We start from the raw sequence: 14,318 nt of genomic DNA, 5'->3' as shown, positions 1-14,318 counted from the left end.
ATCGGAAAGTCAATTACATGTGATGACATTTTTCTGTTGTCATTCTTATGTTGAGGTGGCAAGGGGAGAAAAATGGGTCAAAAGTAACTGATAGATTACTTTTAAAGTAACTTAGTTACTTTGATAATGAAGTAATCAGTAAATTAACTAGATTACTTTTTTGAGGTGTAATCAGTAATCAAATTACTTTTTCTAGTAATCTATGACAACACTGTTAATGGCTATATTTTGAGTTATTTTGAGGGGAAAATAAATTAACTATTTTATAAAGCTGCACACAGACTACTTTTCATTGTGTCAAACTGTCATTTTGTCAGTGTTGTCCCATGAAAAGATATACTTAAATATCTGCAGAAATGCTAGGTGTGTACTCACTTTTGTGATACACTCTACAGTATAGACATGGTCTGCCTCTGATGGCCATTATAAAAGCATATACTAAGACTAACTTACATTTTTTTTACTTTACGTATAGACAATAAAAAATGTAAAGTTACCTGGTTTTAAAATCAGAAGCTAGCAAAAACATTAATTGTTGAGAGGGGATTTTTAAAATTTGAAAGAAAGGCTAGCCAATTAAACCAGTTATCTCTGAAAGAACTCACAAATGAATTAACACAGTTCATTGTTTTAATTGCACATTAACATCAGAGACACTAAAGAAAAAGTTTGAGGCACTAAATCATTTTCTAATGTTTTTGTGAATTAGTTATTTTCTAATTGATTGCAATCACGTTTGCAAGTAAATTTGTCCCGCCAATGTGAATCAAATTTGAAACTGGTCAAGTTTTGATGTCACACAGTGCCTCATGAAGCAAGTATCTGCTCAAGGATGCAAAACACGTGATGGTTTTATTGACACAAAATAGTTTATTTTACCAAACTATAAATTCATTCATAATGTATGTACAACACATGACCGAATTTGAATGACTGCATGCAAATTCAAGATAAAAAATGATTTCAAAATGTACAAAATATATCTCAAAAAGTGCTCTGGAGAGGAGTGTGATTGTCCGTTTAAATAGGAAGTACTTGTTATAACCCTTTAAATATATCATGAGACTGCGCTACATTATTCCCATGTAAGACTATTATAGCCGTTTCTGTTGACTTCACACTATGGAGACATTGTCCATGGTGCAAGCGCACCTTTCTACGATCATGTTGGGAAACTCCGCCACTTCGATCTCAGTGTAGTCGCCCTTCTTCACCAGGTACATGATTGGCAAGGGGGCGCTTTCCGACACCGTGCACCTCCTCTCCCCGTAACCGTAGTTCCGTTTGGGCTGCCTGCAGCCTCCGGTGCACCTAAAGGCCTGGTACCCTGCCGGTTCGATGATCCAGTACTGTGTCCACGTTAGGGCACGGAAGTCCACAAAGTACTCTTCCCTGCAACAGGTTGCTTTGCTCTGGTTGATGTCACAGTCGCCACGAGAACTGCAAGATAAATATGAAATAGGTAAGCTTAACTAATGTTTAATTGACAGTTCTTGGAATTTCTTATTTACGCCTCTGCGTTTTTCAAATGGCTTGCCTGAAACAAGTCAAATTTTTATTTAACGACCTGGCTGTCAGTGACGGCGGTAGACGTTCAATGTATTTTGACTGACAGGCCCACTCGCTTTAAATAGAGCTGATGTCTATCGCTGTTAATGAGTTAAACACATTTTTGTTGGAGGCCAAATCATTGGTATGGTTTGCGTCGAGATCCATAATTGTGAACTCGTGAAAATCCATGACCGCCTCAAATTAATGCAGATGTGATCAATAAACTCAGTAAAAATCTAGTTCAATAGTTAATCAATTTATTTTAAAATGTGGATGTAGAAAAAATGCTGACTCAACTTTTTAAAAATTGACTCAATCTGCAATTCTGGCTTTTTAGCAAGGAACATGACAACGATGATTTGCTTTCGTGGGCCACACAGAATGTTGTGGCGGGCCAGATCTGGCCCCCGGCCCTTTAGTCTGACACCAATCTTAATGCGTTTGCCTGCTTGTGCGACGAAATCTTGTAGACTGTCGCTAACCGACGCCAGCAGAGCAGTCAAACTATACTTACAGTAAATTATGACGAGAAAAACACATTTTCAAATAAAATAATAAAATTAATTAGAGGTTGACCGAAATATTGAACGGCAGATATATCGGGCCGATATATGGACTTTTGTTCAACATTATCAAAACAAAACCAAAAAAAAGCAGATTAAAAGGATTTTTATCAGGCATCTACGTGGGCAACTGTGGCTGCTGCTGACTGAAGGTAGGACCCCGGAAGGACCCTGCAGCAGCATGAAGGCAGGCTGCTACAGGAAGCTTCCGGCTTGCCTGTTTTGTAAATATTGTAAAATCGTGCAATAGAGAATATGCAATGTTGCTTCAGCCTTTTTAGGTGTTTACTGAGTGATCCTCACACTTTAAATGTAACTCATAGCGTTAGCGTAGCATTAGCGTCAGCATAGCGAGCATCCTCTCTCACTCTCGCTTGTTTACATCTCATCGTGATGTCCTGGGTTTAAAGGGTACCACGAAAAGAGTCGCAGGCCGGATTCCACAGTGTCACTTTTTAACGACATAAACATGTCCTCAGATCTGCCCTTCCAATTTGAACCCGAGCGGAATAATAATGAGTAGGACAGACCTGTTGATATTTCACAAAAAGAGCAGCAAAAGTAAAATTAACAGGAAAGACAGGATGAGACGAGTAGCGTTCATGTGTCACGTTCACTAGTGACAGCACTCTCCTGCTCTAGTGACGGAGCACATGACACAAGTGCCAGCCTGTTCAATCATATGGTGTCTTTAAAGAACCGTATTTGACATAGAGCGCTGCCCTCAACGTGACTCGAAAGCGCGGATTTTAACTTCCCTCCCCGTTTTTATTTGGCACCGAGTGACCACGGAAAACCGGAGATATGATCTTTTTAATTTCATAATAATAATTTGGAAGGAAGTGCAAACTATTCAAACTAAGAACTATTTTCTCCACCAGAGGGCACTCATGCTATTTGGACGAATAACGCTTCATTTATGTATTTATATGAATTTATAACAACAGTTCATATAGATAAGTTTGTGCTCAGAAAAAAATACCATTGTTAAAAAAAAATGTAAGCAGTTACTCACAATGTTACTCATGACTTGAGTCTTCTTTTTACCAAATACGTTTTTACTTGTACTTGAGTACATTTTTTGGACGACTACTTTTACTTGAATTGTATTATTTTGAGGTAACACTACTCTTACCTGAGTAATTTTTGGCTACCGCAATTTTCAGACTGTAAGGCGCACCTGACTATAAGCCGCCACCCACCAAATTTGACACAAAAACGGCATTTGTTCATAGATAAACCGCACTGGACTATAAACTGCAGATACCCTCACTGTATTATGGGATATATACACCAAAAGATATTAACCGGTAACACTTTATTTGACAGCAGCATCAAATGAACCACCATGAAGCTTTGAACCAATTGGCTTCATTGCTTCAAGAAGCTTCATTTGGCCATCACTGCTATCTTGAAGGAGACAGCCAATCCCTGCTGCCACCTGCTGTCAACACTGTTTTTGTCCAACATGCCTCTTAGCATGCATTGCAGCACTACAGACGTAAATAACAATCAAAATTCATGTTCTGTGCTAATTATTTCTTCAGTTACTGTTCCAGTTGTTTCATCGATTGCTAGTTATGGTATTTGGTAACACTTAAATGACAGAGGTGCTGTAAGACTGTCATAAGACAATCATAATTATGACATGACACTGTCATGAGCATTAATGAATGCTTATAAAAGATGTCATTTAGTGCCATCCGTCAAATGATCTCACTTTTGAATGGATGTAAAAGATCCGAGCTTGACATAAATGAAGAGACATAATTTGCCAGATGACACTTAATGACATCTGTCAAAAGCATTCAGTAATGCCCATGATAGTGTCATGTTATAATTATGACAGTCTTATGACGTCGCTGTCAAATAAAGTCAACAAATAAGCTGCACTGGACTATAGGTTGAGGGATTCAAAATGAGGGGAAAAAGTAGCGGCTTATAGTCCGAAAATTATATTACTCTACCCACCTCTGGATAAACTAGGGGTCAGCAGCCCGCGGCTCTAGAGCCCCATGCGGCTCTTTAGTGCTGCTCAAGTGGCTGCCTGGAGCTTTGTCAACAAAAATTTTAAATGGGAATACATACGGGAGGGAAATATTTTTTTTTGTTTTAATATTGCTTCTGTAGGAAGACAAACATGACACAAATATTCTTCTAATTCATTAATACTGTATCAAACTTGAGACGGCATCGTACAACATTAGTCACGTGGTGCGTCATTCTCTATAGCAGTGTTTTTCAAACGAGATCGTCAGGTGTGCCGCGAGAGATTATCCTATATCGCTTTTTTTTTTTTTTACATCGTCGGGTAGAGTTGCAGTAGGAAAGAAGGAGTAGGTAGAAGGTTGCGGTCGTGTGCAAATGAGCAAGGTATTGCTCGTGTCATGTTCAAGAACTGCTCAGATTTCTAGCCATCAGCCACCTTGCTGTCCGCGACAATGTGGACCTCAGCACACACATTAACGTGATTAATTTAAAAAATCAATTACCGCCAGTTAATGCGATAATTTTGACAGCCCTAATTTATATAGCATGTATTGCCTTCATTATAAGGATACAAAAGTCCAACACACACTGTATGTGAAATAGAATGCTGTCTTTGTAGTAGCCCAGTAGTAGTACTACAGTAAACTAACCAGCATGCATATGTACTACGATTGTGCACGCCTGTTTTTGGATCAGAAAAAAAAAACAAAATAATATCCCCAGCACCCCCTGCTGTGCGTGACTCCCAGCGCCCCTGAACACCCCTCCCCATATAACAAAAAAAAAAGGAGGGGGCGGGTGATTCGTCGGCTAATTGTCACACGGACACAATATCCTGTATATCAAAAGCTGGCGCCCTTACCCGTACTCTTCGAGGTTGAGTGTGTAGAGGACGAGCTCGGGTTTGCCCAAGGTGTTGTCCGTCTGCTCCTGGGTGGTAAAGCGCACACTTTTCGCCACCTCCGCCGCGTAGCTGCCAGGTCTCTCGCCCTCGATCCACACCTCCAGGTGCATGGGCGTCTTCTGCTGCGTCTTCGACCAATAGTGCACAGCCTGGGTCACATCAAAGCTCTTCCAGCCGGTTTCGTGAATGGGAATCAACCTGTGAACGCGAGGCGATCGTTAATTAGATTTCCTGATCCCATTTGACATTTAATTAGATGACCGACAGGTGTTAACGTCTCACCGCGAGTCCACCAATGAAGTCCGGTTGGATCCGTTCGGCAGCTCCTCGACCCAGTAAACGCTGACTCTGGCGTTGCTGACGGGTCGGTGGGTCTTCCTCTCCACCGCGAGGCGTTTGTGGATCGACGCCCGCTGGTAGAGTTTGAGCTCGGCCATGGTCACCTCGCTGTTATCGGGGATCCGAGCCTCCATGTCGAATACCACGCGATGCCGAGTGGTGTCAGAGTACACATACTCTCCTGATATGTCTATTAAAAAAATATTTCCATATTATAAAATCAAGATTTTAAACAAGATCCGCGCGTAAATTACGCACCATCATTACGCACTTACCAGCATTGCCTGGAATTCCTCTTAAAATGCCGGCCAAGCTCGGAAGCGCTCGGCGTCTTCTACTGTGATGCATCTTCAACATTGACAAGTATTTATTTCTGATGTGAGCCGGTACAACCAAGTTCTCCAAATCCCTTTTGTGGATCTCGGGGATTTCATCCAGGCCCAGCTTGCTTAGGAGCGCCTCTCTCATATCCTGATGCGTAAAAGCCTTGGTCCAGCCGAGAAAGGCCGTGCAAAGAACACAGGCGCGGAAGAAATCCATGTCTTGGAATAAAAGTCTGATAAGCAGCCGCACAGTAGCACGAGTCAAGGCAGAGATGGATAGCGGCCTCCTGACACCCTTTTATATCATCGCGACCCTCCCAGTCGTTCACACTTTGTCGATGGGGGCAGGGAGTCTTATCAGAACAAAGCTGCGACAATGCAAAGCCCCATCCTAAACAGGATATCTAAGTGGCCATACTTCAAACAGCAACAATTAGACATGAGTGTCATCGCTATTGAGTGAGTGGAATTTCTCTTCTCTCTTGCATTTGATGATTTACAGGTAAATCCACCTTAAAACTGGTTTAATTTTTTTTTTTTTTTTTTTTTTAGTCCAGTGGCGCCTCCAGAAATTTTTCATAGGGGTGGCCAGATGGGGCCACATAAAATCTTGGGGTGGCCAAAACTAAAAGCCATAATTTCAGGTTTTCATTATATTATTGCAGTAAAAAGGTCAGGGGAAAATTATCAGAAAGACTTAAGGACACGGCTACTGATATACTTTGGTGTATTGTGTAATATTTGATGTTACTAATGATTTAATGTGCATAGTCCATAACTGTCCAGTCAACATTTTGAGTTCCACAACAATTCTGTTTTTAATGTGTAATGTATATATTAGGCATAAGGTGTACATTTAACTAGGGCTGTCAAACGATTAAAATTTTTAATCGTTTTAATCACAGCTTAAAAATTAATTAATTGTAATTAATCGCATTTCAAACCATCTCTAAAATATGCCATATTTTTATGTAAATTATTGTTGGAATGGAAAGATCAGACAAGACGGATATATACATTCAACATACTGTACATAGGTACTGCATTTGTTTATTATAACAATAAATCCACAAGATGGCATTAACATTATTAACATTCTTTTTGTGAAAGTGATCCACGGATAGAAAGTGATTCTTAAAGGATAAATGTGAGTTTGTTTTGTATATTGTGACTAAATATTGCCATCTAGTCTATTTGTTGAGCTTTCAGTAAATGATACTGTAGCAACTTAACTGTTCTGCCCAAATGCACGATGGGAGGTGGTGCAACCATGACTGTGTGTGGTGGCTGCAAATGCTATATCTTCTCTGTGTTGGGTATACTACAGGATGTTAAGAAAAAGACTCCTGTCATTCGTCCCCACGTCGCTTCCCACAATATTTATAGTTACTGTGGGAGAGATGACAAAGCTTTTGCCAATTAAAAGCATGGCCACAATGAATGCTTGTATCTACTCCACTCCCTTGACACTGCCTCTTATCTCTGTATATAAGTAAAACGGCGCCATTGTAGGCTGTTTGCGGCAATGCGTGAGTGCGTCGTACCGCGAATGCGTTAAATGCGATAAATATTTTCACGTGATTAAAAAAAATTAATTACCGCCCGTTAACGCCATAAATTTGACAGCCGTACATTTAACAAAAGAAAATAAATGCATTCATTTGGGATGGAATGCATAACTGATGCTACAACAATCTAACGATATACTGGCAAGCGGGGTGGCCAACCAATTTATAGGGGTGGCCGTGGCCACCCCTGGCCACCCCCTGGTGGCACCACTGTTTTAGTCACATAATTTCTACATCATATTGAACATTTGACAATATTACATCAGGAAAATATAACTGCAAGGGGTGTAAATCAACAATTTTGTGATGATATATGAAATATATAGTCTCATACAAAGGTCTTGTCGCTTATCCCTTTTGTAGAAACAATTGCTAATTCCCTGACTTTTAATTATTCAATTGGTTTCAAAAATGGCTCATATGAAAGCTAAGACCCTCCCAAATGATGTTGAATGTACACAAATATATTCGAAAAAAGATTGATCATTTAATGAAGACATAAAGGTCAAATTTTAGCAAGACAAAAGTTTTGTCGCCTACAGAAAGTAGTGTGAAAATTGAACAAAAAATGTACTTCAAATGCAAAAATATTTTACCTAACATAAGCAAATTAAGTAGTGGTGCTGTGAGATCCGAATTTAATATTTTGTATGACTTCCATGGGCTTGAAGGACTGCATCCATGCGATTCGGCAAGGATTCATACAATTTATTAATGAAGTCATCAGGAACATCAAAGAAAGCAGTCTTGCATGCCTCCTTACATGCTCGATGATGTTCATGTCTGGTGACTGGGCTGGCCAGTCCTGGAGGATCTTGATCTTCTTTGCCTTGAGGAACTTTGAGGTAGAGATTGAAGTATGCCATGGAGCTCTTGTGTTAAAAATGTATGTTTCATTTATAGAAGTGAAGTTGATCACTGCAGTTTTATTTGCACTGTCTAAAATTGAGATACTGACTTCTGTTCTTACTGCAATTAGTTGAAATTTTATCTAAACAATACAGAATATGTGTGTGGACTATTAGCAGATCCTCAAAATCAGGTCAAAAATATGTGATCGGCACATCCCTGGTTAAGAGTAAATAATGTTTTTTCCAACCTTGTGTATGATTATTAATGAGTAAATTTGGAGAACAGCCTTGCAACAGGAAACATATGGGTATGTTTTCACTTTACTAGTTTTTAGCAAGGTCGCCGATGCTGAAGTGGCTCAATCACTTGACTTTCTTAAAGGCAACATAGGTCATATTCCCAATCAGAGACAGTGTGAATGATTGTGTGCGCCGTGATTGACTGGCTACCTGTCGGAGGTCAACTTGAATAGGCTCAGCTCCCAGCAACCTTAACAACCTACTATGTAAAAAGCAGTGTTGTTTTTAATTTTCATCTTAGATTTTGTCGTTTGGAGGATAATACTAATTACTCTTAGTCATATTTTAGTCATCTCAAAACGTGTTTGTCTTCGTCCAGTTTTTGTTGACGAAAACTCGACTAATTTCGTCTAGTTCTAGTCAACATTTATTGAAATTGTTTTCGTCTGTAAATTTTTTTTTAATTACTCCAAAAATATATAAATAAATAAAGCTTTCCAACTATTTTGAATGAACATCTACAGACGAGCACATAAAGTCCCTGACAAAAGTCGCTTATCCATTTTGTAGAAACAATTGCTAATAACCTGAATTTTAATTATTCAATTGGTTCTCATATGAAAGCTAAGACCCTCCCAAATGATGTTGAATGTACAAAAATATATTTGTTTCACTGAAAAAAGATTAATCATTTAATAAAGAAATTAAGGTCAAATTTTGGCAAGACAAAAGTTTAGTCACCTACAGAAAGTAGTGTGAAAATTGAACAAAAACTGTACTTCAAATACAAAAATATGTTACATAACATAAGCGAATTAAGTAGTGGTGCTGTGAGATCTAAATTTAATAATTTGTATGACTTCCACTGACTTCGACAAGGATTCATACAATTTATTGATGAAGTCATCAGGAACATCAAAGAAAGCAGTCTTGCATGCCTCCCAGAGTTCATCAACATTCTTGGGTTTCGTCTTCCATGCTTCCTCTTTCATCCTACCCCAGACATGCTCAAGGATGTTCATGTCTGGTGACTGGTCTGGCCAGTCCTGAAGGATCTTGATCTTCTTTGCCTTGAGGAACTTTGAGGTAGAGATTGAAGTATGCCATGGAGCACCATCCTGCTGCAGAATTTGTCCCTTTTTATTGTTAGGAATGTAAGCAGCAGCTATGATTTGTTGATATTTCAGACTATTTATGTTGCCTTGCGCCCTGCAGATCTTTCGCTTTTTGTGTTTGAAGTACATTTTTTGTTCATTTTTCACACTACTTTCGGTTGGCGACAAAACTTTTGTCTTGCCAAAATTTGACCTTTATGTCTTCATTAAATGATACATCTTTTTTCAGTGAAACGAATATATTTGTGTACATTCAACATTATTTGGGAGGGTCTTAGCTTTCATATGAGCCATTTCTGACACCAATTAAATAATTAAAAGTCAGGTTATTAGCAATTGTTTCTAAAAAAAAAAAAAATGGATAAGCGACAAGACTTTTGTCAAGGACTGTATTGTAGCATCTACAAGGACAACACCAACTTATGACAAAACACACTCAGCAGGAAAACAGTAAATTATTTTCAATTACTTATACCCACATGGATGCCAAGCACTGTATGTAAAAAAGTTGCCCCAGAGTTTAAGCGGATGCTCGCAGTTAGCATTAGCTTAATACTAACGTGAACGCTATGCTAATGCTATGAGTTACATTTAGTGAGTGATGATCACTCAGCACAGACCTTTCAAGGCTAAAGCAACATTGCATATTCTCTCTTGCCAGGATAAGAAAGCAAATCTTACTGTGTGTTTCAAAACAAGCAAGCCTGGAGAAGACAACGTCACATGAGTGACACAAAAAGACACATCTATGATGGAGGCTAACTACACATAAAATGTCGCACATTGTGAACATGTGAGGGAAACTATTGCACATTTTCATCTCGTCTCGTCAGACAAAAACTGGCATTCGTCTCGTTATGTTTTAGTCCCCCAAAACACATTTTTAGCTCATTATCCCCTCGTCTTCGTCATGAAAAAATTGTTCGTTGACAAATATTTTCATTATAGTCATCGTTAACGAAAACAACACTGATGAAAAGGGTGAATGGCTGGTAACCGGTCCAGGTTGTACCCCGTTTCTCGCACAATCCTAATGAGGATAAGCGCCACAGAATGGATGGATAGTTGTTCTTATTGTTTGTCTGCTCCAGATGTGTCCCAGACAGACATGTCTTGACCCTGTGAACCCAGGGTGCCCCCTCTTCACTATAGCACCCTTGTCTGTACACACACTCGGATGTGTACATTCCACTGGACGATGTCAGGCCTGGGACAGTCTGGCAGTAGTCTGTCACACACCAATCTTATTTCTGGCTGTCTGGAGAAGGTTTTTTGAACAAGTGGACAATGATCTGGTCATCCGGTCTGTTCCCAGCATGCAGCGTTCAATTGAGGCTTTGCCCACCAGAGGAAATGCATTACAGCGTGGGAGGGAAGGGCTTTAGGATTAGATGTTTATTCCGAGCCCTGTCGCCCATTCTTGGTCCTCTCCCTGGCAGATTAAAATTATTAGCCAAACAGACAGTTAATCCAAGAGTCGGGGGGCCGGCGAGTGATGTGGATTGGGGCAGGCTCTTCACAGGTTGGTGATTATCTGATTCCATTGCGAGGATTTGCCTTGCCTTTTTTGTCACACAAACATTACAAGAGGGCCGCTCTCACTGGCTGCCCACAAGGCCCGGCCTGTGATTGTGTATTGGCCTGTTTGCTTAGAGATGTCAGACAGACTGAAGAAGCACACAGGAAGAGCAAATGACAGATGACTGCCAGGCCAGCAGCTTCTGAACTGAAGTAGGATCCATATGCTTCCCCGTATCAGCATCGTGCAACATGTTTCATGACCAAATGCATGTGTAAAGGCTTATGTGAACACTCAAGTTTTGACAACGGAAGTCTTTGTATTGAAAACAAGATAGATTCAGTGAAACATATATTTACATCTACACATGGCGGAAAACACTCAGGTGGCTTGAAGTTTCGCTCTGAGACCCCCAATTTGGTCAAGTTTCAAAATTCTCCTATATGCATGTGTGATACATCATTGGAAAGATTAAAATCTCAGTTTTCTTGGGGAAGAAAAATTTTGAACAGGAGGGCGTTCTAAAAAAGAAAAAAAAATTCAACAGCAAAACCCTAACTGGAGGTGACAGCATGCGAGAGCATAATTAAAGACGCCATGATTTTAACAAGATATTATCACGTACTTACCGTGTTTCGATCCAAAAACTCCATGTAGCTTGTATCATCGAGTGTCAAGACACAGATGTTTTGGGGGGATTTTATGGGTGAAACATGGTAATACAACAAGGGTCGCGATGCAGAAATTGCAGACATCAAGGAGTTGTCAAGATGTTGTTTTCCATATACTTACCCTTTTAAACTTTTTTTTTTCCTCAATTTTTCTTTGTTTGGATTGATTATTTATCATCTAACATCGGGGAAAATGCGACAGTAACAAAAAAAAAAAAAAAATCAAATTAAGCCATAGTTATGAAGTAGATATCCGTGACTTATTTACAGACACCATTTTTTTCATTGTGACTTAATTTGTTTAAAAGTTTCAAATATACTAGTGAATAATTTTTTAAGTAGTTTTTTTTTCAAGCAAAATATTAGACATCAATTAATGATTCTAACTAAAAATGACAGACATTTTGAATAATACATATAATTACTTACCTTCTTTTTATGGCTGGGTTGGAAAAAAAAGCGGTTGCGCGACATCTGTAAACGGGGGTTTCCGGGGTAAAACGGGCAAATTAAAAATTGTTTGGGGAGTTAATGCGCCATGAATCTGCTATGGCAGCATATAGACATATTGTTCCATTAAAGACAACAGTTATTTTGGCTTAAAATAAAGCAGTTTATTTTCAAGAAGGGTGCAAGAGCAGAAACTGCTTTTTCAGTCTTGTCTGTGTTTTTAGCCACATCCATTTTGTCTAACTGGGAGCAGAGTAAAAACTAACCTCACATCTCTGGAGTGAAAGTAGAAAATTTAGGGCTGCAAAGCACATTTACTGGTTGCAGATCGTTGAAATATTTACTTGCAGTGTATTAAATTTTTCGGGCAAAACCATTTATAGCAAATCTCGGTCCTTGTACCGATGCGCATGCATGCCTACACATACCATACTGTACACTGCAAATTTATAAAGTTTTAATCAGATTATTTTTCTTAGATCGAGTCTAGTCAATTTTTCTCCATCTTGTTTTGAGTGTTAAAAGCTTGTTAACAGATTAATGTGTCAGATTATTACACTTTAAGTACCGTAATTTTCGGACTATAACCCGCTATTTTTTTCCTTCATTTTGAATCTTGCGGTTTATAGTCCTGTGCGATTTATTCATTGATTTATTTGGGTTAATAGGTAACACTTTATTTGACAGTGGTGTCGTAAGACTGTCGTAATTATGACATGACACTATCATGGGCATTACTGAATGCTTATGATCGATGTCATTAAATGTCATCCGGCATATTATGTCACTCACTCCATTTATGTCCAGCTCAGATCTTTTACATCCATTCAAAAGTGAGATAATTTGCTGGACAACACTAAATGACATCTGTTATAAGCATTCATTAATGCTCATGATAGTCTCATGACAGTCATATGGTGCCACTGTCAAATGAAGTGTTACCAGATAACCTAACCAGCAATTAATGAAACAACTGGAACAGTAACTGAAGAAATAATGAGCACATAACATGAATTTTGATTGTTATGTACATATGTAGCGCTGCAATGCATGCTAAGAGGAATGTTTGACAACAACAGTGTTGACAGCAGGTGGCAGCAGAGGTTGACTGTCTCCCCCAAGGCAGCAGTGATGGCCTAATGAAGCTTCTTGAAGCAATGAAGCCGTGCAGCCAATTGGTTCAAAGCTTCAAGGTGGTTCATATGGTCTTATGACAGTCGTATGATGCCGCTAACAAATAAAGTGTTACCGGTTAATATATATTGGTGTAAATATTCTATAATACAGTGAGGACAGCTGTGGCTAATAGTCCAGTACGGCTTATCTATGAACAAATGTTGTTTTCGTCGTCTTTGGCAGGTGTCAGCTTATAGTCAGGTGTGCCTTATAGTGTGAAAATTGTGGTATATATTATTATTTGTTCTTATTAAGCCCATACATCTAAAACAAACAAGCTTTTTTTAAGATTAAATAATAATACTATAATTTATTGCTTAAATTAAGTCTGTTAAGCTTATTTCAAGAAATCTAGTAGATTCTAGTAGAAATTCTAGTAGAATTTAGAACTAAAAATGTAGAATTTCTAGTTGAATTAACTATTACTATTAATTAACTAGTTTTAAGGAGGTGTGTTTTTGCGGTGTATGTCTTTTCTTTAAACATAAATAAATGTTTTGCATGTTTTCTAAAAATGTTCAAATATTGACTTTCAAGGAAATATGAAACGGGCATGACTGCAATGTTTATTGAGCAACATTATATTTTTCCAAAGGATATGGGTAGTTACAAGCATGTAGTAACAATTTATTAAGCTGGTAAGCTCTGAAAATAAAAAACGTATTTAAATACATACATACATACATATATATATATATATATATATACACATATACATATATATATATATTTGTTGAAAACAGCGGTCGGACATAAAACAGCTGATATTTTTCATGAATTTTTGGCCAGTGTAATATTTCAAAACCTTTCTTACATGACTGTCTATATATGACGTAAAATATTGTAACATTTACAGTCATGTGAAAAATTTAGGACACCCAAGGAAGCCTGTGTGTTTTTTAACATATTCGGTCATATGGATATTTAATATCAGTTTTAACAATCTTGAGAGATTCAAGTGATAGAACTAAACAATTAAAACTGAAATAAATATTTTTTATAACTTTCTGTAAAATGCAATTTTAAATAAATGCAATTTCTGTAGAGGAATAAATTAGG

At 38.4% G+C, this 14,318-nt stretch overlaps 1 protein-coding gene across 1 annotated transcript; it reads right to left on the bottom strand.

The window, feature by feature from the left end:
* Positions 1-1,115: 1,115 nt before the first annotated feature.
* lft1 (lefty1) lies at positions 1,116-5,886 on the bottom strand. Its single transcript, XM_057823614.1, has 4 exons — positions 5,622-5,886; positions 5,290-5,536; positions 4,966-5,205; positions 1,116-1,440 (listed from the first exon to the last, which is right to left on the bottom strand). Exons 1-4 carry the CDS (start codon positions 5,884-5,886, stop codon positions 1,116-1,118), a joined length of 1,077 nt encoding a protein of 358 aa, XP_057679597.1.
* Positions 5,887-14,318: the final 8,432 nt, after the last annotated feature.

The sequence above is a fragment of the Corythoichthys intestinalis genome, chromosome 19 (genome assembly GCF_030265065.1).
Source record: "Corythoichthys intestinalis isolate RoL2023-P3 chromosome 19, ASM3026506v1, whole genome shotgun sequence".
Classification (NCBI taxonomy): Eukaryota; Metazoa; Chordata; class Actinopteri; order Syngnathiformes; family Syngnathidae; genus Corythoichthys; species Corythoichthys intestinalis.
This window is presented reverse-complemented; position numbering and strand designations above follow the sequence as displayed.